The sequence below is a fragment of the Hyperoodon ampullatus genome (genome assembly GCF_949752795.1).
Source record: "Hyperoodon ampullatus genome assembly, chromosome: 3".
Lineage (NCBI taxonomy): Eukaryota > Metazoa > Chordata > Mammalia > Artiodactyla > Ziphiidae > Hyperoodon > Hyperoodon ampullatus.
In genome coordinates, this window is record NC_136916.1 from 117,532,925 (window position 1) to 117,560,281 (window position 27,357).

Below are 27,357 nucleotides of genomic sequence, written 5' to 3' on the forward strand. Positions count from 1 at the left end.
CACCATGATCAAGTGGGGTTTATCCCAGGAATGCAAGGATTCTTCAGTATATGCAAATCAATCAATGTGATAAACCATATTAACAGATTGAAGGATAAAAACCATATGATCATCTCAATAGACACAGAAAAAGCTTTTTATGATAAAAAAGCCCTGCAGAAAGTAGGCATAGAGGGAACTTAACTCAACATAATAAAGGCCATATGTCACAAACCCACAGCCAACATTGTTCTCAATTGTGAAAAACTGAAACCATTTCCACTAAGATCAGGAACTAGACAAGGTTGCCCACTCTTACCACTCTTATTCAACATAGTTTTGGACGTTTTAAACACAGCAGTCAGAGAAGAAAAAGAAATAAAAGGAATCCAAATCGGAAAAGAAGAAGTAAAGCTGTCACTGTTTGCAGATGACATGATACTATAGAGAATCCTAAAGATGTTACCAGAAAACTGCTAGAGCTAATCAATGAATTTGGTAAAGTAGCAGGATACAAAATTAACACATAGAAATCTCTTGCATTCCTACACACTAATGACGAAAAATCTGAAAGTGAAATTAAGAAAACACTCCCATTTACCATTGCAACAGAAAGAATAAAACACTTAGGAATAAACCTACCTAAGGACACAAAAGACCTGTATGCAGAAAACTGTAAGACACTGATGAAAGAAATTAAAGATGATACAAGGAGATGGAGAGATATACCATGTTCTTGGATTGGAAGAATCAGCATTGTGAAAATGACTATACTACCCAAAGCAATCTACAGATTCAATGCAATCCCTATCAAACTACCACTGGCATTTTTCACAGAACTAGAACAAAGAATTTCACAATTTGTATGGAAACACAAAAGACCTCAAATGGCCAAAGCAATCTTGAGAAGGAAAAACGGAGCCAGAGGAATCAGGCTCCCTGACTTCAGACTATACTACAAAGCTACAGTAATCAAGACAGTATGGTACTGGCACAAAAACAGAAAGATAGATCAATGGAACAGGATAGAAAGCCCAGAGATAAACCCACGCACATATGGTCACCTTATTTTTGAAAAAGGAGGCAAGAATATACAATGGTGAAAAGACAGCTTCTTCAATTAGTGGTGCTGGGAAAACTGAACAGCTACTTTTAAAAGAATGAAATTAGAACATTCCCTAACACCATACACAAAAATAAACTCAAAATGGATCAAAGACCTAAATGTAAGGCCAGACACTATAAAACTCTTAGAGGAAAACATAGGCAGAACACTCTATGGCATAAATCACAGCAAGATCCTTTTTGACCCATCTCCTGGAGAAATGGAAATAAAAACAAAAATAAACAAATGGGACCTAATGAAACTTCAAAGCTTTTGCACAGCAAAGGAAACTATAAACAAGAGGAAAAGACAACTGTCAGAATGGGAGAAAATATTTGCAAATGAAGCAACTGACAAAGGATTAATTTCCAAAATTTATAAGCAGCTCACGCAGCTCAATATCAAAAGAACAAACAACCCAATCCAAAAATGGGCAGAAGACCTAAACAGACATTTCTCCAAAGAAGATATACAGATAGCCAACAAACACATGAAAGAATGCTCAACATCACTAATCATTAGAGAAATGCAAATCAAAACTACAATGAGGTATCACCTCACACCAGTCAAAATGGCCATCATCAAAAAATCTACAAATAATAAATGCTGGAGGGGGTGTGGAGAAAAGGGAACCCTCTTGCACTGTTGGTGAGAATGTAAATTGATACAGCTACTATGGAGAACAACATGGAGGTTCCTTAGAAAACTACAAATAGAACTACTATATGACCCAGCAATCCCACTACTGGGCATATACCCTGAGAAAACCATAATTCAAAAAGAGTCATGTACCACAATGTTCATTGCAGCTCTATTTACAATAGTCAGGACATGGAAGCAACCTAAGTGTCCATCGACAGATGAATGGATAAAGAAGATGTGGCACAGATATACAATGCAATATTACTCAGCCATAAAAAGAAATGAAATTGAGTTATTTGTAGTGAGGTGGATGGACCTAGTCTGTCATACAGAGTGAAGTATGTCAGAGAAAAATACCGTATGCTAACACAAATATATGGAATCTAAAAAAAAAAAAAAAGGTTATGAAGAACCTAGGGGCAGGACAGGAATAAAGACACAGATGTAGAGAATGGACTTGAGAACACAGGTCGGGGGAAGGTTAAGCTGAGACGAAGTGAGAGAGTGGCATGGACTTATATACACTACCAAATGTAAAATAGATAGATAGTGGGAAGCAGTCACATAGCATAAGGAGATCAGCTCAGTGCTTTGTGACCACCTAGAGAGGTGGGATAGGGAGGGTGGGAGGGAGACGCAAGAGGGAGGAGATATGGGGATATATGTATAGCTGATTCACTTTGTTATAAAACAGAAACTAACACACCACTGTAAAGCACTTATACTCCAATAAAGATGTTAAAAGAAAAGAAAAAAGGCAGTCTCTTCAGCATGTGGTGCTGGGAAAGCTGGATAGCTATATGTATATCAAGTCACTCCCCCACACCATATAGAAAAGTAAACCGAAAATGATTTAAAGACCTAAATATAGGACATGACACCAATAAAACTCCTGGAAGAAAAACAGGCAAAACATTTTTCAGCCATAAACCACAGCCATTTCTTAGATCAGTCTCCCAAAGCAAAAGAAGTAATAGTAAGAATAAACAAAAAGACCTAATCAAACTTAAAAGCTTTTGCATAGCAAAGGAAATCATCAATAAATTAAAAGACAACCAACATATAGTGCAGAGAAAAGACCAGCCCAGAGCATTTGGCTTTGAAGGCCAGCAGGGATGGCTTTTGGGAATCCCACAGGGTTGGGGAAATAAAGACTTCACTCTTAAAGGGCACACACAAAATTTCACATGCTCTAGGACCCAGAATAGAATCAGTAATTTGACAGAAGCCTGGGTCAGACCAACCTTCTGCTCTTGCAGAGTCGTCCAGAGAGACAGAAAGTAGTTGCAGCTCACCCTGGTTACAGAGCCACTGGCTGGTGGGCCCGCCATTTTTAGAAGCCTGGTCTAACATGCAGAGAACACTGGTGCTAGCAAGTGGCATTGTGGAATCCTCCCTCTAGATTATTAGCCCCAGGACCCAGCCCCGTCCTGGCTCAGCAGCCTGTAGGCACCAGTGCTGGGATGCCTCAGGCCAAAGCAACTAAATGGGCCGGGACACAGCCCCACTCACCAGCAGACAGGCTGCCTTAAGACCTCCTCAGCCCATGGCTACCTCTGGACACAGCCCTGGCAACCAGAGGACCTAGGACCCAGCTCCACCCACAAGTGGGCAGGCACCAGTCCCAGAATCCCCTGGGTCCCAGCCCTGCCCTGGAAGCCCACTGTAACCTCTGAACCAGTCTCACCCACCAAGGGACAGACACCAACCACAAGAAAACCACGGCTCCACAGCCTGCATACCCGGACTGCCTACCAGTAGGCCATACCTTAAACTGGGACCAGCTTGGCCCTGCCCACTAGCAGGCCAACACAAGCTTCAGGATGTCCTGAATGCCACACTCAACTGTGTCAGGAACCGGCGCCACCCACCAGTGATCCAACACTAGCTCTGGGTCGCCTTGGCCATAGAATTAAGACTCCAGGACCCGGCTCTGCCTGCCAGTAGGCCAGCACTAGCTGCAGAACCTGGATTCACCCACCATGTGCAGGCAACAGCCCTGGAGTGTTCTGGACCTTCTTGACTCCAGCCACCAGTGGGGCAAAATTAGCTCCAGGGCTACCTGGGGTTCTGCAGTCAGCCACCTTGTGACCCAGTCCCACCAACCTGTGGTTGGCAGCCTCCACACAAGGCAGGGCCTGGCAGCCAGCCAGACTAGGGGCCAACAAAGCCTACTAGACCACCCACATAGCCAGCCACAACAGAAGGACCCATGCAGCCCTCATAGGGGGAACCCCTAGAGCATATATCTCAGGTAACAAAAGGCCAGTTCTCCATTGTTGGGAAACATAACCAGCCACCAGACACATAAAAGTAAAAACAGCAACTCAGGCAAAATGAGACAACAAAGGAACATGTTCCACACAAAAGAACAAGATAAAACCCTGGAAGAAGAACTAAGTGAAGTGGAGACAGGAAATCTACCTGAGAAAGAGTTCAGGTAGTGATCGTAAATATGACCAAAGAGCTCAGGAGAAGAATGGATGCACAGAGAGAGAAGTTAGAAATTATTAACAAAGAGTTAGAAAATATAAATAAAGAACAACCAAACAGAGATGAAGAATACAATATCCGAAATGAAAAATACACTAGAAGGAATCAACAGTAGACTAAATGAAAGAGAGGAATGGATCAGTGAGCTGGAATACAGAACAGTGGAAATCATTGATGCTGAACAAACAAAAATGAATGAAAAAAAATGAGGACAGCTCAGGAGACCTCTGGGACAACACTGAGCACACTAATGTTTGCATTATAGGGGTCCTAGAAGAAAAGAGAGAAAAGGGCTGAGAACATATTTGAAGACATAATAGCTGAAAACTTGCCTAATCTGGGAAAGGAAACAGACATCCAAGTCTAGGAAGCACAGAGAATCCCACTCAGGATTAACCCAAAGAGGAACACACCAAAACACACTGTAATTAAAATGGCAAAAATTAAAGTTAAAAGTAGCAAGGAAAAAGCAACAAGTTACATACAAGGGAATTCCCATACGGCTATCAGCTGATTTTTCAGCAGAAATTCTGCAGATCAGAAAGGAGTTGCATGATATATTTAAAGAGATAAAAGGGAAACACCTACAACCAAGAATACTCTATGCAGAAATGCTCTTGTTCAGATTTGATGGAGAGATCAAAAGCTTTACAGACAAGCAAAAGCTAAGAGTTCAGCAGCACCAAATAAGCTTTACAAGAAATGTTAAAGGAGTGTCTAGAAGCAAAAACAAAAGGCCACAACTAAAAATGTGAAAATTACAAAAGGATAAGCCTCATCAATAAAGGGAAACATACAGTAAAGGTAGTAAATCATCCATGCACAAAGGATAGTAAGCAGGTTAAAAGACAAAAGTAGTAAAAATCATCTAACATCCACATTAAACAATTAAGGGACACACAAAAAAATTAGATGTAACAATATGACATCAAAAACAGTAATCACGAGGGAAAGAAGAGGACATATGCAGGGTTGTTAAAATGCATTTGAAATAAGAGATCAACAACTTAAAACAATCATGTATATATATATGTGTGTGTGTGTGTATATATATATATATATATAGTCTGCTATATAAAAACCTCATGGTAACCACAAACCAAAAATCTGTAATAGATATATACACAGAGAAGAAAGACAAATCCAAATATAACACTAAAGATAGTCATCAAGTCACAAGAAAAAAAAAGCAAACAAAAATTACCTACAAAAAACAACCCCAAAACAATTAACAAAATGTCAATAAGAACATATATATCAATAATTACTTTAGGGCTTCCCTGGTGGCGCAGTGGTTGAGAGTCCTCCTGCCGATGCAGGGGACACGGGTTCGTGCCCCCGTCCGGGAAGATCCCACATGCTGCGAAGCGGCTAGGCCCGTGAGCCATGGCCACTGAGCCTGCACTTCCGGAGCCTGTGCTCCGCAACGGGAGAGGCCACAACAGTGAGAGGCCCGCGTACCGCAAAAAAAAAAAAAATAATTACTTTAAATGTAAATGGACTAAATGCTACAATCAAAAGAAAGTGGCTAAATGGACAAAAAGCAAGACCTCTATATATGCTGCCTACAAGAGACTCACTTCAGATCTAAAGACTCACACAGACTGAAAGTGAAAGGATGGGAAAAGGTAGTCCATGCACATGGAAATCAAAAGAAAGCTGGAGTAGCAATATTTATATCATACAAAATAGACTTTAAAATAAAGACTGTTCCAAGAGACAAAGAAGGACATTACATAATGATCAAGGGATCGATCCAAGAAAAAGATGTAACAATTGTAAATACATATGCACCCCAACATAGGAGCACCTAAATACATAAAGCAAATATTAACAGACATAAAGGGAGAAATTGACAGTAACCCAATAATAGTAGGGGACTTTAACACTCCACTTACATCAACGGACAGATCACCCAGACAGAAAATCAATAAGGAATCACTGGCCTTAAATGACACAATGGACCAGAAGAACTTATTCATATACAGAGAACATTCCTTCTGAAAGCAGCAGAACGCACATTCTTTTTAAGTGCACATGAACAGTCTCCAGGATAGATCACAGCTAAGCTACAAAACAAGCCTTGGTAAATTTAAGAAAATTGAAATCATATCAAGTATCTTTTCCAACCACAACACTATGAGACTAGAAATCAACAACCAAACAAACAAAAAAATCACCTGCAAAAGACAAACACATGGAGGCTACTAAAAAAACAATATGCTACTAAATAACCAATGGATCACTGAAGAAATCGAAGAGGAAATAAAAAAAATACCTGCCGACAAATGATAACGAAAATACAACATTCCAAAATCTGTGAAATGCAGCAAAATCAGTTCTAAGAGGGAAATCTATAGCAATACAAGGTTATTTCAGGAAACAACAAAAACCTCAAATAAACAACCTAAACCTTACACCTAAAGCAACTAGAAAAAGAATAAAAAACCCGAAGTTAGTAGAAGGAAATAAATCATAAAGATCAGAGCAGAAATAAATAAAATAGAAACAAAAAATCAATAAAATGTCATTTCCTTAAAAAAAAATCAACAAAATAGGTAAACCTTTAGCTAGACTCATCAAGAAAAAAGAGGGCCCAATCAATAAAATCAGAAATGAAAAAGGAGAAGTTACAGCCAACACCACAGAAATACAAAGAATCATAAGAGACTACTATGAAAAACTATATGTCAAAATGGACAAATTCCTAGAAATGTACAATTTCCCAATACTGAACCCAGAAGAAACAGAAAATACCAATATGAACAGACCAATTACCAGTAATGAAATTGAATCAGTAATTTTAAAAATCCCCAACAACAAAAATCCAGGACAAGATGGCCTCAGAGGTGAATTTTACTAAACATTTAGAGAATTAACACCTATCCTTCTTAAGCTATTCCAAAAAACTGCAGAGCTTCCGAACTCATTCTACAAGGCCATCATCATCCTGATACCAAAACCAGACAGATACTACAAAAAAAGAAAATTACAGGCTAATATCACTGATGAACACAGATACAAAAATCCTGAACAAAACACTGGCAAAACAAATTCAACAATACATTAAAAGGATCATATACCATGATCAAGTAGGATTTATCCCAGAGAGGCAAGGATTTGTCAATATCTGCAAATCAATCAATGTGATACACATTAACAAACTGAATAAAAACCATATGAACATCTCAATAGATGCAGAAAAACCTTTTGACAAAATTCAACATCTATTTATGATAAAAACTCTCCAGAAAGTGGGCATAAAGGGAACATACCTCAAGATAATGAAGGTCATATATGACAAGCCTGCAACTAACATCGTACTCAATGGTGAAAACCTGAAAGCATTTCCTCTAAGATAAAAGGATGTCCACTCTCACCACTTTTATTCAACATAGTATTGTAACTCCTAGTCACAGCAATAAAAACAAAAAGAAAGAAAAGGAATCCAAAGTGGAAAGGAAGAAGTAAAATTGTCACTGTTTGCAGATGACATGACACTATACACAGAATGTCCTATGGATGCCACCAAAAAACTACTAGAGCTAATCAATGAATTCGGTAAAGTTGCAGGATACAAAACTAATATATATAAATCTGTTGAATTCTACACATTAACAATGAATTATTAGAAAGAAAATAAGGAAACAATTCCATCAAAAAGAATAAAATACCTAGGAATAAACCTACCAAAGGAGGTAAAAGACTTGTACTTAGAAAACTATAAAACAAGACTTCCGGGGAAGATGGCAGAAGAGTAAGATGCGGAGATCACCTTCCTCCCCACAGATACACCAGAAATACAGCTACATGTGGAACAACTCCTACAGAACACCTACTGAATGCTGACAGAAGACCTCAGACCTCCCAAAAGGCAAGAAACTCCCCACGTACCTGGGCTCACCCCACACTCCATACCCCTCCCTCCCCCCAGCCTGAGTGAGCCAGAGTCCCCGAAGCGGCTGCTCCTTTAACCCCGTCCTGTCTGAGCGAAGAACAGACGCCCTCCGGCAACCTACACGCAGAGGTGGGGCCAAATCCAAAGCTGAGACCCAGGAGCTGTGAGAACAAAGAAGAGAAAGGGAAATCTCTCCCAGAAGCCTCAGAAGCAGCGGACTAAAGCTTCACAATCAACTTGATGTACCCTGCATCTGTGGAATACATGAATAGACAACGAATCATCCCAAACTGAGGAGCCATGTGGATGAAAGGCTCTTGGTGCTGTAGCCAGGAGTCGGTGCTGTGCCTCTGAGGTGGAAGAGCCAACTTCAGGACACTGGTCCACAAGAGACCTCCCAGCTCCACATAATATCAAACAGCGAAAATCTCCCAGAGATCTCCATCTCAACACCAGCACCGAGCTTCACTCAATGACCAGCAAGCTACAGTGCTGGACACCCTATGCCAAACAACTAGCAAGACAGGAACACAACCCCAACCATTAGCAGAGAGGCTGCCTAAAATCGTAATAAGGTCACAGACACCCCAAAACACACCACCAGACATGGACTTGCCCACCAGAAAGAAAAGATCCAGCCTCATCCGCCAGAACACAGGCACTAGTCCCCTCCACCAGGAAGCCTACACAACCCACTGAACCAACCTTAGCCACTAGAGACAGACACCAAAACCAACGGGAACTACAAACCTGCAGCCTGCAAAAAAGAGACCCCAAACACAGTAAGATAAGCAAAATGAGAAGACAGAAAACACACAGCAGGTGAAGGAGCAAGATAAAAACCCACCAGAACTAACAAATGAAGAGGAAATAGGCAGTCTACCTGAGAAAGAATTCAGAATAATGATAGTAAAGGTGATCCAAAATCTTGGAAATAGAATAGACAAAATGCAAGAAACATTTAACAAGGACCTAGAAGAATTAAAGATGAAACAAGCAACGATGAACAACACAATAAATGAAATTAAAATGCTCTAGATGGGATCAATAGCAGAATAACTGAGGCAGAAGAACGGATAAGTGATGTGGAAGATAAAATAGTGGAAATAACTACTGCAGAGAAAAATAAAGAATAAAAAGAATGAAAAGAATGAAAAGAACTGAGGACAGTCTCAGAGACCTCTGGGACAACACTAAACGCACCAACATTCGAATTATAAGGGGCCCAGACAAAGAAGAGAAAAAGAAAGGGACTGAGAAAATATTTGAAGAGATTATAGTTGAAAACTTCCCTAATATGGGAAAGGAAATAGTTAATCAAGTCCAGGAGGCACAGAGACTCCCATACAGAATAAATCCAAGGAGAAATATGCCAAGACACATATTAATCAAACTGTCAAAAATTAAATACAAAGAAAACTTATTAAAAGCAGCAAGGGAAAAACAACAAATACACACAAGGGACTCCCCATAAGGTTAACAGCTGATCTTTCAGCAGAAACTCTGCAAGCCAGAAGGGACTGGCAGGACATATTTAAAGTGATGAAGGAGAAAAACCTGCAACCAAGATTACTCTACCCAGCAAGGATCCCATTCAATTTTGATGGAGAAATTAAAACGTTTACAGACAAGCAAAACCTGACAGAGTTCAGCACCACGAAACCAGCTTTACAACAAATGCTAAAGGAACTTCTCTAGGCAAGAAACACAAGAGAAGGAAAAGACCTACAATAACACACCCAAAACAATTAAGAAAATGGGAATAGGAACATACATATCGATAATTACCTTAAATGTAAATGGACTAAATGCTCCCGCCAAAAGACACAGATTGGCTGAATGGATACAAAAACAATACCCATATATATGCTGTCTACAAGAGACCCACTTCAGACCTAGAGACACATACAGACTGAAGGTAAGGGGATGGAAAAAGATATTTCATGCAAATGGAAACCAAAAGAAAGCTGGAGTAGCAATTCTCATATCAGACAAAGTAGACTTTAAAGACTATTAGAAGAGACAAAGAAGGGCACTACATAATAAAGGGATTGATCCAAGAAGAAGATATAACAATTGTAAATATTTATGCACCCAACATAGGAGCACCTCAATATATAAGGCAAATACTAACAGCCATAAAAGGGGAAATCGACAGTAACACATTCATAGTAGGGGACTTTAACACTCCACTTTCACCAATGGACAGATCATCCAAAATGAAAATAAATAAGGAAACACAAGCTTTAAATGATACATTAAACAAGATGGACTTAATTGATATTTATAGGACATTCCATCCAAAAACAACAGAATACACTCTCTTCTCAAGTGCTCATGGAACATTCTCCAGGATAGATCATATCTTGGGTCACAAATCAAGCCTTGGTAAATTTAAGAAAATTGAAATTGTATCAAGTATCTTTTCCGACCACAATGCTATGAGACTAGATATCAATTACAGGAAAAGATCTGTAAAAAATAATAACACAGAGCTTCCCTGGTGGCACAGTGGTTGAGAGTCCGCCTGCCGATGCAGGGGATGCGGGTTAGTGCCCCGGTCTGGGAGGATCCCGCATGTCACGCAGTGACTGGGCCCGTGGGCCACGGCAGCTGAGCCTGCGCATCCGGAGCCTCTGCTCCGCAACGGAAGAGGCCGCAATGGTGAGAGGACCGCATACCGCAAAAAAACAAACAAACAAACAAAAATACAAACACAGGGAGGCTAAACAATACACTACTTAATAACGAAGTGATCACTGAAGAAATCAAAGAGGAAATAAAAAAATACCTAGAAACAAATGACAACAGAGACACGACAACCCAAAACCGATGGGATGCAGCAAAAGCAGTTCTAAGAGGGAAGTTTATAGCAATACATTCCACCTTAAGAAACAGGAAACATCTCAAATAAACAACCTGACCTTGCACCTAAAGCAGTTAGAGAAAGAAGAACAAAAAAACCCCAAAGTTAGCAGAAGCAAAGAAATCATAAAAACCAGATCAGAAATAAATGAAAAAGAAATGAAGGAAACGATAGCAAAGATCAATAAAACTAAAAGCTGGTTCTTTGAGAAGATAAACAAAATTGATAAACCATTAGCCAGACTCATCAAGAAAAAAAGGGAGAAGACTCAAATCAATAGAAAAAGAAATGAAAAAGAAGTAACAACTGACACTGCAGAAATATAAAGGATCATGAGCGATTACTACAAGCAACTCTATGCCAATAAAATGGACAACCTGGAAGAAATGGACAAATTCTTAGAAATGCACAACCTGCCAAGACTGAATCAGGAAGAAATAGAAAATATAAACAGACCAATCACAAGCACTGAAATTGAAACTGTGATTAAAAATCTTCCAACAAACAAAAGCCCAGGACCAGATGGCTTCACAGGCAAATTTTTTCAAGCATTTAGAGAAGAGCTAACACCTATCCTTCTCAAACTCTTCCAAAATATAGCAGAGGGAGGAACACTCCCAAACTCATTCTACGAGGCCACCATCACCTTGATACCAAAACCAGACAAGGATGTCACAAAGAAAGAAAACTACAGGCCAATATCACTGATGAACATAGATGCAAAAATCCTCAACAAAATACTAGCAAACAGAATCCAACAGCACATTAAAAGGATCATACACTATGATCAAGTGGGGTTTATTCCAGGAATGCAAGGATTCTTCAATATACGCAAATCAATCAACGTGATACACCATATTAACAAACTGAAGGAGGAAAACCATATGATAATCTCAATAGATGCAGAGAAAGCTTTCAACAAAATTCAACACCCATTTATGATAAAAACCCTGCAGAAAGTAGGCATAGAGGGAAACTTCCTCAACATAATAAAGGCCATATATGACAAACCCACAGCCAGCATCGTCCTCAATGGTGAAAAACTGAAACCATTTCCACTAAGATCAGGAACAAGACAAGGTTGCCCACTCTCACCACTCTTATTCAACATAGTTTTGGAAGTTTTAGCCACAGCAATCAGAGAAGAAAAGGAAATAAAAGGCATCCAAATCGGAAAAGAAGAAGTAAAGCTGTCACTGTTTGCAGATGACATGATACTATACATAGAGAATCCTAAAGATGCTACCAGAAAACTACTAGAGCTAATCAATGAATTTGGTAAAGTAGCAGGATACAAAATTAATGCACAGAAATCTCTGGCATTCCTGTACACTAATGATGAAAAATCTGAACGTGAAATCAAAGAAACACTCCCATTTACCACTGCAACAAAAAGAATAAAATATCTAGGAATAAACCTACCTAAGGAGACAAAAGACCTGTATTCAGAAAATTACAAGACACTGATGAAAGAAATTAAAGATGATACAAATAGATGGAGAGATGTACCATGTTCTTGGATTGGAAGAATCAACATTGTGAAAATGACTCTACTACCCAAAGCAATCTACAGATTCAATGCAATCCCTATCAAACTACCACTGGCATTTTTCATAGAACTAGAACAAAAAATTTCACAATTTGTATGGAAACACAAAAGACCCCGAATAGCCAAAGCAATCTGGAGAAAGAAAAACGGAGCTGGAGGAATCAGGCTCCCTGACTTCAGACTCTACTACAAAGCTACAGTAATCAAGGCAGTATGGTACTGGCACAAAAACAGAAAGATAGATCAATGGAACAGGATAGAAAGCCCAGAGATAAACCCATGCACATATGGTCACCTTATCTTTGATAAAGGAGGCAGGAATATACAGTGGAGAAAGGACAGCCTCTTCAATAAGTGGTGCTGGGAAAACCGGACAGGGACATGTAAAAGTATGAGATTAGATCACTCCCTAACACCATACACAAAAATAAGCTCAAAATGGATCAAAGACCTAAATGTAAGGCCAGACACTATCAAACTCTAAGAGGAAAACATAGGCAGAACACTCTATGACATAAATCACAGCAAGATCCTTTTTGACCCACCTCCTAGAGAAATGGAAATAAAAACAAAAATAAACAAATGGGACATAATGAAACTTCAAAGCTTTTGCACAGCAAAGGAAACCATAAACAAGACCAAAAGACAACCCTCAGAATGGGAGAAAATATTTGCAAATGAAGCAACTGACAAAGGATTAATCTCCTAAATTTATAAGCAGCTCATGCAGCTCAATAGCAAAAAAACAAACAACCCAATCCAAAAATGGGCAGAAGACTTAAATAGGCATTTCTCCAAAGAAGATATACAGACTGCCAACAAACACATGAAAGAATGCTCAACATCATTAATCATTAGAGAAATGCAAATCAAAACTACGATGAGATATCATCTCACACCAGTCAGAATGGCCATCATCAAGAAATCTAGAAACAATAAATGCTGGAGAGGGTGTGGAGAAAAGGGAACACTCTTGCACTGCTGGTGGGAATGTGAATTGGTACAGCCACTATGGAGAACAGTATGGAGGTTCCTTAAAAAACTAAAAATAGAACTACCATATGATCCAGCAATCCCACTACTAGGCATATACCCTGAGAAAACCATAATTCAAAAAGAGACATGTACCAAAATGTTCATTGCAGCTCTATTCACAATAGCCCGGAGCTGGAAACAACCTAAGTGTCCATCATCGGATGAATGGATAAAGAAGATGTGGCACATATATACAATGGAATATTACTCCGCCATAAAAAGAAACGAAACTGAGCTATTTGTAATGAGGTGGATAGACCTAGAGTCTGTCATACAGAGTGAAGTAAGTCAGAAAGAGAAAGACAAATACCGTATGCTAACACATATATATGGAATTAAAAAAAAATGTCATGAAGAACCTAGGGGTAAAACGGGAATAAAGACACAGACCTACTTGAGAATGGACTTGAGGATATGGGGAGGGGGAAGGGTAAGCTGTGACAAAACGAAAGAGAGGCATGGACATATATACACTACCAAACGTAAGGTAGATAGATAGTGGGAAGCAGCCGCAGAGCACAGGGAGATCAGCTCGGTGCTTTGTGACCGCCTGGAGGGGTGGGATGGGGAGGGTGGGAGGGAGGGAGATGCATGAGGGAAGGGATGTGGGAACAGATGTATATGTATGACTGATTCACTTTGTTATAAAGCAGAAACTAATAAAAATAAAATTAAAATTAAAAAATGGCAAAAAAAAAATGCTCAACATCATTAATCATTAGAGAAATGCAAATCAAAACTACAATGAGATATCATCTCACACCAGTCAGAATGGCCATCATCAAAAAATCTAGAAACAATAAATGCCAGAGAGGGTGTGGAGAAAAGGGAACACTCTTGCACTGCTGGTGGGACTGTGAATTGGTACAGCCACTATGGAGAACAGTATGGAGGTTCCTTAAAAAACTAAAAATAGAACTACCGTATGACCCAGCAAGCGCACTACTGGGCATATACCCTGAGAAAACCATAATTCAAAAAGAGTCATGTACCAAAATGTTCATTGCAGCTCTATTTACAATAGCCTGGAGATGGAAACAATGTAAGTGTCCATCATCCGATGAATGGATAAAGAAGATGTGGCACATATATACAACGGAATAACTCAGCCATAAAAAGAAACGAAATTGAGCTATTTGTAATGAGTTGGATAGACCTAGAGTCTGTCATACAGAGTGAAGTAAGTCAGAAATAGTAAGCCAAATACCATATGCTAACACATATATATGGAATTTAAGAGAAAAAAATGTCATGAAGAACCTAGGGGTAAAACAGGAATAAAGACACAGACCTACTTGAGAATGGACTTAAGGATATGGGGAGGGGGAAGGGTAATCTGTGGCAAAGCGAGAGAGAGGCATGGACATATATACACTACCAAATGTAAGGCAGATAGCTAGTGGGAAGCAGGCGCATAGCACAGGGAGATCAGCTCAGTGCTTTGTGACCGCCTGGAGGGGTGGGATAGGGAGGGTGGGAGGGAGGGAGACGCAAGAGGGAAGGGATATGGGAACAGATGTATATGTATAACTGATTCACTCTGTTATAAAGCAGAAACTAACACACCATTGTGAAGCAATTATACTCCAATAAAGTTGTAAAAGAAAAAAAAACTATAAGACACTGATGAAAGGAACTGAAGACAACACAGATGGAAAGATATACCATGTTCATGGTTGAAAGAATTAATATTGTTCAAAAGACCATATTGGGCTTCCCTGGTAGCACAGTGATTAAGAATCCACCTGCCAATGCCGGGAACACGGGTTCAAGCCCTGGTCCGGGAAGATCCCACATGCCGCGGAGCAACTGGGCCCGTGCGCCACAACTGCTGAGCCTGCGCTCTAGAGCCCGCGAGCCACAACTACTGAAGCCCATGTGCCTAGAGCCCGTGCTCCACAACAAGAGAAGCCACTGCAAGGAGAAGCTTACGCGCCGCAACCAAGAGCGGCCCCCTCTCATGCAACAAGAGAAAACCCGTGTGAAGGAACGAAGACCCAACACAGCCAAATAAATAAATAAATAAATAAATAAATAATAATAATAAAATTTTTTTAAAGACCATATTACAAGGCAATCTACAGATTCAATGCAATCTCTATCAAAATACCAATGGCATTTTTCACAGAGCTATAACAAATAATCTTAAAATTTGTATGAAACCACAAAGACTGAACAGCCAAACAACAGAGCTGGAGAAATCAGGCTCTATGACTTCAGACTGTACTACAAGCTACAGTAATCAAAACAGTATAGTACTGGCGCAAAAAACAGACACGTAGATCAATGGAACAGAATAGAAAGCCCAGAAATAAACCCACACACCTATGGTCAATTAATCTACAACAAAGGAGGCAAGATTATACAATGGAGAAAACACAGCCTCTTTGATAAGTAGTGCTGGGAAAACTGGACAGATACATGTAAAAGAATGAAATTAGTACATTTTCTAACACCATATACAAAAATAAACTCCAAATGTATTAAAGACCTAAATGTAAGACTGGAAACCATACAACTTTCAGAGGAAAACATAGGTGGAACATTCTGATATAAATCAGCAATAATTTTTTGGATCTGTCTCCTAAAACAAAGGAAATAAAAGCAAAAATAAACAAATAAGGCCTTATTAAACTTAAAATCTTTTGCACAGGAAGGGAAACCATCAACTAAACAAAAAGACCTACTGAATGGGAGAAAATATTTGTAAATGATATCACTGATAAGGGGTTAATATTCAAAATATATAAACAGCTCTCACAGCTCAACAGCAAAAAACAAACATCCCAATCAAAAAATGGGGCAGAAGTGAAGGGATGAGATTTAAATTACTTGAGCATTTATTATTTTTCAGCATTTTGTAACTGATACTTTCTTCTACAGTTAACATCTGGATAGATTTTAATACTTACTTGGCCCATCTGAGTCATTCCACACCCTTAAAATAAAATTATTTCTCTAATTCAACATATTAATTTATGTTGCTCTTTTTTTTTTTTTCAGTCCTTAAAACCACAACCAAGTCCACAACCACAGTAGAAACTTTTATTAATAAGAAAGGTATAAAACCAATCAAACTATTTCAGAAACAAAATAAAAATGTAGTTAACTTACTTGAGGTGGTTGAACTTTTCTTCTTTTTCCAGAAAAGTTCTAGATTAAAAGTAAAAAAATAATAAGTAATCAGTGCTTAGAAAATCTAAACAATTTTCCTTTATAGAATAGTGAACAAAATAAGGAGAACCCTGGCAGAAATAAAGCCCACAAACTCACCTAGCACTATCTGTAACTAATATCTGCCTTTTTCTACTTTGGAAGTTCCCCTCCAGAGATGATATTAAAAGTATATAATAGTAACATCACAGCAACATGCTTGTCCCTGACTACACACACTTTCCCATTAATTCCCACCTTCTAATGAGGCTGAGTGATTGTGGAAAGAGTTGCTCTGTGGATTTCCTACTTAGTTTCCTTTCTTTAACATTTCTATCCCAGGATACTGAACAAGTGAAGCAGCAATAGACAGAGGGAAACAGAATTTGGAACACCAGGCAAAGGGGTGAAAACACACACATACACACACACCCTTGATTGACTATAATGGACACTGTGGTTGTCTAAGTGAGCAGCTGTCTACTGCTCCTCTATGTGACTCAGAGGAATACTGATTCCACCCCACTGGTCTTGTCAGTGACCAAAATGGGCATGGGCCCAATTCTGGCCAATAATTAGGAGAGTCAGCTGGGGATTAGGGGGAGAACTTCTGGAAAAAACTTCCTCACTTCTAAGAGAAAGCCCTCAAAGGACGCAGTTCTTCTGGACAATGCTGTTATCTGGTTAGGACACCAGAAAGCACTGTAGCTATCTTGCCACCTGCCTGGGGAAACAGCCAACACCAAGCAGAGCTGAGAGGGGAAAGAGCTCAGTTCTTTGACAATCATGATTTAGCCCAGTAAATCAATTTACCCTGAAGATTGCATTCTGCTGAACTTCACATTTTATAAGATTATTTGCATACTGTTAGAACCAGTTTGAGTATAAACTTCTATTACTTGAAGCTGATAACATTCTCACCAACACACTGCTGTGTGTTTTTTAAACCCTGACCTAATGAATTATTTCTAGACTTTGTTCTTAGCTTCATAGAACCACAAGCTCTTGAATGGAAAATTAGTATATTAGTACATCTGACAAAGAAACTGTCAACATAGGTGGCAAAATTTTCTCTTGAACATTGTGACCACTGAGATTTAGAAGAGAAAGTAAAAATTCTGATTTTCCTTGTGTCAAAAGCTCTTTTCAAAGAATACTAAGGTATGCCTCTTATCAGTAGTTTCTAATAAGTGGGAAATCAGTTAAGTGTTGGAATTATTAAATATGGGGAAGAAAACACCTATATAAACATGCTCCTTCCTGTGCCAAACTGAGCTGGATACCTGTGGTGGGGCCTATGGGCAGGTAAGGGCTTAATGTTTAATTTGGTCACTACTCAGTCGCCTACCTTCCCACAAGGTGGTTTTTTACATCCTGATGAAAATATACTTCCCCTTGTTTTCCTAACAGCTTAATCTGTAAAATATGGACAGTTTCCATGTCACTGAGCAATCAGATTATTAATATATCATGAAACCAAAGTGAGAAGTATTAGAAAAAGGACATCAGTGGTTCAATGACTTAAAAACAGTAAAATGCGGCCTTTGGGGGCTTATTTTAGGTCTGAGCAGAATATTTCAACACGCTGAACACTTAGAAACATATCTGTTGTGGATACACTGGACCAGCTTTAACATTTATTGTTTGGGTACAAGGAAATCTCAATGTAAAAGGCAGAAATTTTAACAAGTCTTGGTACCTGAGAGAAAATATTTGAGAGCACAACACCCTAAACAGCTGGACAGAGATAATTAAAAATTGTCTCTATTCTCCCACTATCTTAAGTTAGCAGGTAATTTATAGCTACATTTATAATGCCTGTGTCCCAAAGAGAAGGTGATTAAACACATACATGAGGTTCAGAAAACCCATGCTCTAAGGAAACTCAGTGTTAAGGAGGTCTTTTTCATGACCAACCCCCTTCCTTACTTCTAATCAGTTTTAAAGGGTAACCAATTGCTAAGGGTTACAGGTGGAGTGCCTTAAATGTTTCTTCCCTTCTAGTCCCACTGCCCTGATTCAGACCTTCATTTCTCCCTGGTATGGACAATGACGTTTCCTAAACTACTTTCTTTGACTCCAAACTCTCTCCAACTCACAACTTCACAATGTCATCAGAAACCCATTCTAGGTTTCTTTCGCAAAGACTTAGCTGTGCCCCAATGACACTGGAATTACAAACAGGTTAATGTGACCTTCAAGGCCCTCCAAAATGTGTTTGCAATTTAATTTTCCAGCCAGACCCACGTGTTCACCTCATGCTACAGGCCTACCATGACCTTCACGTGTAAGCGGCCTGCATGCATGAAGTTGACATGGCCTTCAGGGCTCCTTTCTACCCACGCTTCCCTTTAGAACCAGGACTTAACCATTACAGACTAGAGTTAAGATTCCACCTAGTCAGTGCTTTCGAACAAAGTTAACGTACTTTAAAAGTCCAATAATTAACTATCAGCCAGGTCCTATCCATTCATTCGCACATTTATTCCATGCCTACTACACTCTGTGTTCAAAGATGAACAAGACACAGTTCCTGCCCTTCAGAGGCTGAAAATATAGTGTGAAAAATAGATGTGTAAACATATAAGTGATAAGTGCTATAAAATGAACAAAGTGCTGTGGAAATATACCTGTGAAGAACATTACACTTACTGTTTTCAAGGGTCATAATTTAAAATCAGTAAGTAATTCTCTGGAAATACTCATAAAATTGTATCTTTTAAATGGTCTGTTAAGCAATGCCCTTAAAAATTTTAAAACATTACCACATTCAAATCTTTCCATGTTGAATGTGATGGGTAAAGATCTTTAGAACTACTATATTAAAACGTGCAACAAATACTAACTTTGTTTTAATTCGTGCTTTACATACATTAACTTTTTTTGGAGTTTTATGTCTGTTTCATAAATGAAAAGAACTTTACATAATCTAGTTTTTTTTTAGGAACCAAATACAATTTATATCTTTTCTCTGTTAATGTTTCCCTTTTCATATGCTGTGCTTCAAGGTTACCCAAAATAATCTCTATCCAACTGTGTCTAGAATTCATCTACATGTGAACCTGGATTAGGCACATTTCAGTTAAAAACTTTTCATAAATTCAATTTCTAACAAAAGTTCAATCCTTAGGAAATTTAATGGGCTCAATTTTCCCTTACTTTCTAACTTTAGAAGCTACATATCTAGTCTTTTCCGTAGACTTCTGAGGAATAGATACGTAAAACTATGCAATTGCCATACGTGTACTCCCAGCAAGAGGAAGGTAAGAGCGGTGAATAATGTGCTGTGTCATCTGCAGGGTATGTGTTCATCTCCTCTCACGTGCAAGGACAACCCTAAAGCTGGCTCCATTCTGAACGAGAAGCGCAGCTCCTAGAGATGGCACATTCATCTGTTATGGAAGGGTGGGTATGAAATCTTTGCCTTTGGGTCTGTACCATACATATTCATAGGCCTTAAGGACAGAGTCAATCTGAATGTTTAAACCATGTCAGTGTTTTGTGCTTGTTGCTCGGTATTAATTTGGGTATGTCATTTCCGATACTAATCCAGAAGTGATCCTTCTAATCAAATACAGATTGTTTAATATATTTGGAACTATTCTTTTAAAGCACTAGTTTTGTTACAGATATGACAACCCAATGCATCCATGCCATCCTGTTTATATTTATCACACTTCCTGCCCCTGAAGTTAGTTTCAGACCTTAGGCCTCTGACAGTCTCAGTGTTCTTACCAATTCTATGTTCTCACCTCTACACTGTCTCTCCCAATTATCTCAAGTGTAAGCCCTACATTTTGAAAAGCTTACCCGATATTTCTATCTGCATATCCTGCTATGACTCTAAGTTCACATTTCACCCAAAAATCTCTCTCTCCAGATTTTATTTCTACCAATGATGGTATAATTTTTCCAACCAGAAACTGGACTCATTCTTGCTCCATGTCTCTTTCCATATCCAATCAATTATCAGTATTTGCCAACTTTTCTTTCCTACTGTCTATGGCACTAATCCTTTCTAGTCTCACTCTCACGTCCTTGTTTCAGGATCTCAGTTCACATCTAAACTAGTATAATACTGTCTCCTTATTTTTAGTCTCTCCTTTTTCATATATTTCCCAGAACAGTAACAGATGAATCTTCTAGATAGCACTTGCACAAGTCCCTTCCCTGCTCAAATGATTTCAATAGCATTTAAACTTTAAACTTCTGGGGACAGCATTTAAGGTCCTCTACAATCTATTTCTACCTCCTTAATCAAACATTCTAAACATTCTATCCTGTGTAAAATGGATCCCCCAAAATAAGATTATGATTTAAAGGGCTTATTCTTTTGTTAACTAAATTTAGTGATTGGTGTATGTTAAGCTTTTAAAATCAGAATCAGAGAGAAAAGATAAATGATGGGGCAAGATCTCACTTGAGGCATCTAATACTACGATACTTTCTTGTAAGATGAGCTCTATTGTTAACAAGAATTATATTAACAAGGTATGAAATTGAACTAGAAAAAATAATCTGCCTAGGGATTTCTTAATGAAGGCAGCTTGAATGGGAAAACCTTATGGTATACTGTTGTAGGAAAAGGCATACAATCTCTATGAAGTTTTCTAGGAAGATACAAAGAATAATCCTAAAAGTGGAAAGACCTTTGTAATTATGTAAAACAACCAACAAATCTTCTAAAATTAAAGAAGATATATTGTAATTGTATGACTTATCCATGTTTATACAGCTACTTCATAGATGGTTTTTGAAATTAAATAAATGCTAATATTTACTGAGGTTTTACCATGTGCTAGACAGCAGGCTAGGTGCTTGACTGGTATTATCTCATTTAATCCTTGCTTCAGCCCTCAGTACTTTAATAGACATCATTTTATATTTGAGGGAAGTAAATCACTAAAAGTCTCTAAATTATTGAGCTTTAAGATTCACTGCTCACTTTGGTTATTCAACTTGCCTTCTTCATCTGGAAATATTCCTTCTTTTGTACCTTACTCTAATACCAATTTGAAACTGGAAAGATTGCTGTTATTCCTAAAATAATTCTAAGCGCATTTTCACCAGTGACTTAGAATGATCCACGCTAACTGAGCTATCTTACATAATATTTCAGAAACAGGAGTTTCAGTAAATTTTATTAAAAATTTAGTAAATTAAAAATTTTTTTCACTTTTACTTTAGTTCTAATATGGCATTGCTTTAAAACAAACAAACAAACACTAAGCCCCAGAAAAGGCAGGTGTTATGTATAATCACCCCAGAAGACTGAGGAAATTAACACAAGGAGCTCAGGATGGCTTGTCTTAAACATGCTGATATGACAAAGAAGATGCTTATCAGCACAAATTGTTTTTTTACTGTTGGTAAAAGGGATAAGAATGAATGAATAAATAAATTCTAGAATTGAGAAATTAAACAAATATAGACTAGTCTTTCAGAAAGTCTAGTGGTTAGGGTAAAGAAAAAGATAGGGTGGCAGATTGAGGTGTGTGTTTGTTTCGTATGGGGGAGAATGTAATCGTGTATGAGCTGAGGGAAGGAGTCTGTGGAGAGTTAGAGATTAAAGAGACAGAAGGGACAACAGAGAACAAGGTCCCAGAGAGAGTCTTTGTTTTACAAGATAGCAAGTTCAGAGTGACAGGACTCACCACTATTCAGGCTGATTTATTATGCCACAAAAATGGCTTAAGTTTGAGAATTTGGGTAATGTACCATAAAAGTAACCCTTTAAAAAAAAATTGAGTCTATAATACAATATTCAAAATCACAATCTTTAAAGAACTAGGTAACTCTTTACTCAGAACTATGTTCATTCATCACTGAACTATTAAAACAGTGTTTTGCACACAGATCGATGAGTGAATTATGTGATAATGAATCCTAAAATAACATTTATTTCTTACAGACACTTATACTTACTACAGATTGAAAATATTCAGGAGAGATGCCTTCCAATTCAAGGATTCTGTCCTCAAGTTTTTTAATTCTCTGATAAATGTCTCTTGGCACCGGACCACCTAAATACATTAAAAAAAATTCTGAGATACTATGGATAATTCTTTCTTCTTACAATTTTTATTCTTAAAATACCATGCCAAGACACTTATGCAAAAGAATGGGAATTATTTAAACTTAAGAAAATAAGTTAACAAGAGTAAGACAGAATGAAATCTTTAGCAAACATTTTCATAATATACTCTATGGGATATATTATTATACTATACTTCTCCCCAAGCCCCATTTATGCTTCCTATGTTGCTAGGCATTTTGTTTTATGTTAAATTCATTTTACAAGACATTGAATAGTTCCTGTATAGAACAACTTGTATCTCTGACAGACATTTAGGAGGAGGAAAATGTACAGTGACAACTGACAATTCAATTCAGTGGTTGTAATATGTCATATCATTTTCTTCAATTTATACTTCTCCTTACATGCCATATTTTCTCCTTTAACCCAGAAGAACATTTAAAAGGAGCTTTACCCATATATTTTTTTAACATCTTTATTGGAGTATAATTGCTTTACAATGTTGTGTTAGTTTCTGCTGTATAACAAAATGAATCAGCTATACGTATACAGATATCCCCATATCTCCTCCCTCTTGCGTCTCCCTCCCACCCTCCCTATCCCACCCCTCCAGGTGGACACAAAGCACCGAGCTGATCTCCCTGTGCTCTGTGGCTGCTTCCCACTAGCTATCTATTTCACATTTGGTAGTGTATATAAGTCCATGCCACTCTCTCACTTCGTCCCAGCTTACCCTTCCCCCTCCCCGTGTCCTCAAGTCCACTCTCTATGTCTGCGTCTTTATTCCTGTCCTGCCCCTAGGTTCATCAGAACCATTTTTTTTTTTTTTTAGATTCCGTATATATGTGCTAGCATACAGTATTTGTATCTCTTTCTGACTTACTTCACTCTGTATGACAGACTCTAGGTCCATCCACCTCACTACAAATAACTCAATTTCATTTCTTTTTATGGCTAATATTCCATTGTATATATGTGCCACATCTTCTTTATCCATTCATCTGTCGATGAACATTTAGGTTGCTTCCATGTCCTGGCTATTGTAAATAGTGCTGCCATGAACACTGTGGTACATGTCTCTTTTTGAATTATGGTTTTCTCAGGGTATATGCCCAGTAGTGGGATTGCTGGGTCATATGGTAGAAAGGATGCTCAACATCACTAATCATAGAGAAATGCAAATCAAAACTGCAATAAGGTATCACCTCACACCAGTCAGAATGGCCATGATCAAAAAATCTAGAAACAATAAATGCTGGAGAGGGTGTGGAGAAAAGGGAACCCTCTTGCACTGTTGGTGAGAATGTAAATTAATACAGCCACTATGGAAAAGAGCATGCAGGTTCCTTTAAAATACCATAATTCTTAACTAACAAACTTTCTAGGCAGGGGTATGGTAAAATTAACGTTACTCAAATTTCAAGATTATGATTATATCCCAAATCCTTCCATTTCTTAGCACCTCCAATGCAAACATTCTGGTCTAGACCACCATCATCTCTCCCTGGATTATCACAACCTCCAAACTGGTCTTCTTGTTTCTGCCTTGCACACATAAAGTCTGTTCGCAACACAGTGCCAGCAATCCTTTTAAAATGTAACTCAGTGTTAGTTCTCTGCTCAAAACCTTCCAACACCTTCGCATTTCACTCAGATTAAAAACCAAAGCCTTTACAATAGTCTACAAGATCCTATACAATTTGGACATTCTCCCCACATTCATACCATTTCAGCCATTTTTCTGTTATTCAACTAGGCCAAGTACTCTTACAACTTTAGCACTTGTGATTCTCTCTACCTCTGTATTCACGAGGCTTGCACTTGCCAACTTCAGGTCTTGGCTCAAAAGTTACCATATCAGTAAGGCCTTCTCTGACCACACTTTAAAAAATACCAGTACTGCCGGGCGCGGTGGCGCGCGCCTGTAGTCCCAGCTACTCGGGAGGCTGAGGCAGGAGGATCGCTTGAGCCCAGGAGTTCTGGGCTGTAGTGCGCTATGCCGATCGGGTGTCCGCACTAAGTTCGGCATCAATATGGTGACCTCCCGGGAGCGGGGGACCACCAGGTTGCCTAAGGAGGGGTGAACCGGCCCAGGTCGGAAACGGAGCAGGTCAAAACTCCCGTGCTGATCAGTAGTGGGATCGCGCCTGTGAATAGCCACTGCACTCCAGCCTGGGCAACATAGCGAGACCCCGTCTCTAAAAAAAAAAAAAAAAAAAAAAATACCAGTACTACCACCTCCCCCTACCTAGCACTCCCTCCCTATCTTTTTTCCCTTATTTTTCTTCAAACCATTACTACCCCCTGACATTCTGTATATTTTGCTTATTTATTGCCTGTTTCTCCACTCTAATGTAAGCTCTTAAGAGGGCAGAATTTTATGTTTTGTTCATTGGGTATGGCTGTGCAGGTTGTACACTACACAAACCTAGGAAGCATCAGTGCACAGACTGAACAGGTGCTCAATATTTACTAAATGAACAAATATATGATTAAACAATCGTTATGCAATTAAAGAATATGGGTAAATTTTCATATCAAAAGTATCAAGTTGTTAAATATAAAAACTCTAGAAACATGGGGGGATTTTTTTGAGAATTTTTAAATTTTAGGATCTTGGTTGCTCTTGCTTTCGAATAAAGTAAACTGAGTAACTTACTCACCTGACTCTGCTCTTGCTGCTCCCTTTACCTAGAACATCCTCTGCCTCACCTCCCTACCTTTCAAGAACCATTTCAAGCTTCACTGGGTCAACAAAGCACTGCCTGAACCTTCACATGGAGGCTCCTTGTGCCCCACCATACCCTTCCCTCACAGCCCCTTTAACATCCCCCTTTGCTATTAATATTTCTCCCAAACAGATTATAAAGTCCTTGACGCCAGGAACTGTGACTACATCTCAGTATCCCTCCTGTCTGAAACGGTGCTTGGTGTATAGTAGGCATTCAACAGATACTTTTCAAAATTAACTACTTGATACTATTAGATTTAATAAACCAGTCAATCCTGTTATACAGTTTGTATTGTAAATGCATCTAGTTCTGAGAAAGGGAGTTAATTTTAATGCTAATCTCTTACTATCCTCATAGATTTACTCATTCTCTTATCATCTTCTCCCTCCATCCACAAATACACCAGATAGACTGGACTCAGAAATTCCCTGAACCATATTTTATGCCTTTGTGCTTTTTGCAGATATTTAGAAGATAGAATCAACAGGATCTGGTGACTAAATCGGGAGACTGAGGCTTTGCAGCCAGTTAAGATCTAAATTTGATTTGTAGTTGCCACTTACTACCTTGGGCATGCTGCTCTCAAAACTTCAGTTCCTTTATCTGACAATGATTACAGCACCAACATCTCACAAGGGTGCTGTTAAATAGTGAGTTGATATATGTATAATACTTTCAGAGTGACTGGCACTTAGAATTTAGTCAGTCACTTAATAAATGTTAGTCCCCAATGGCACTTATTTATTTATATGCTTATCCTCACTGGAAGATCTTAAAGGGCTAGGGTTACACTTATTAATACTTTTTACCAACACAGTGGGGGATACGAATGAGAGATGGTCATGGTTAAGTTATGAAATTGATGGCAGGAAAAGAACTACATTAGTTTTCAGCTATGACTTTAATAAACTGAGAGCGTCAGGATATTGTTGAGAAGTGTAAGAGGAGGAAGAAGGGCGTAAACACATGAACTGTAAATTCCTTGAGAGCGGGGACTATGCTTTCTTCATTTGTGTACCAATCAGAACAATGTTTTTTGTACATGACAGCTGCTCAATGAAAACTTGGTGACTAAGTGAATCGAATTTCTTTAACCACTTGCAAAGATATATTACAGGACACTGCCCAGCACTCTGCTTACCTGTCTGCAATCGCAAGTGAGCCTCAATGTTTTGTAGTCGTTCTTCTACAGCCTGATTACCACAATCGCGGAGCATGCTGTTAGGTTTATGACCGGACCCTTGAATTCCTTCAGATCTAGTCTGTGGTCCATATGTATTCACAACTCTAGAAACTAAATTAAGAAACTTTTGAGCCTATTAAATTTACATTTCAAAAATCAGAAAGTCTCTCTCCTTAACAGTACTTTATGTTCTTTTCATAACCACAAACCCAAGTACAAAGAAAGGCAAGAGTTTTTGATTTGTTTTAAAATAAATAAAATTTAGATAGGAAAGTGATTTCTATTCCATTTTGCTTATAATCTAGAATAAGCTTCTGCCAGTGATGAAGATATTATATAATGGATACTTACCTTTTACATGACTTTTAAACCCAGGGTAAGGAGTAAAAACAGCATCGGTTCTCGCACAACTATTTTCTAAGGAGAATTCAGATGAGTATAAGTTTAAATATATTCTTAACTTCAAATGTATGATATTTTGATAACCCTTCAGTAATGCATATTAACATATCACTCATAATCAGAGAATATCATTTTAAATAACAGTAATTAAATTACTATCATGCACAGGATAAAATTTAGTGATCTTTACTCTCTAAAACTTATATCTAATGTTACCTAATTTCCAGATTTATATATAGAAAAGTCCTCAATATTTGGTGGCATAATTTAATTTTTAATGAAT

At 38.4% G+C, this 27,357-nt stretch overlaps 1 protein-coding gene across 2 annotated transcripts in view; it reads right to left on the reverse strand.

Moving 5' to 3' along the window:
- The window catches only part of MBIP (MAP3K12 binding inhibitory protein 1), a gene marked incomplete at its 5' end in the record, with an annotated part of 43,807 nt that overhangs the window by 8,000 nt on the left and 8,450 nt on the right, over positions 1-27,357 (reverse strand). For both annotated transcript variants that reach the window (XM_079698913.1, XM_079698912.1), the window contains 4 exons: positions 16,682-16,720; positions 22,646-22,743; positions 26,631-26,783; positions 27,024-27,089. In XM_079698913.1, coding sequence (XP_079555039.1) covers positions 16,682-16,720; positions 22,646-22,743; positions 26,631-26,783; positions 27,024-27,089 — 356 coding nt within the window. The remainder of the gene's footprint in view (positions 1-16,681; positions 16,721-22,645; positions 22,744-26,630; positions 26,784-27,023; positions 27,090-27,357) is intronic.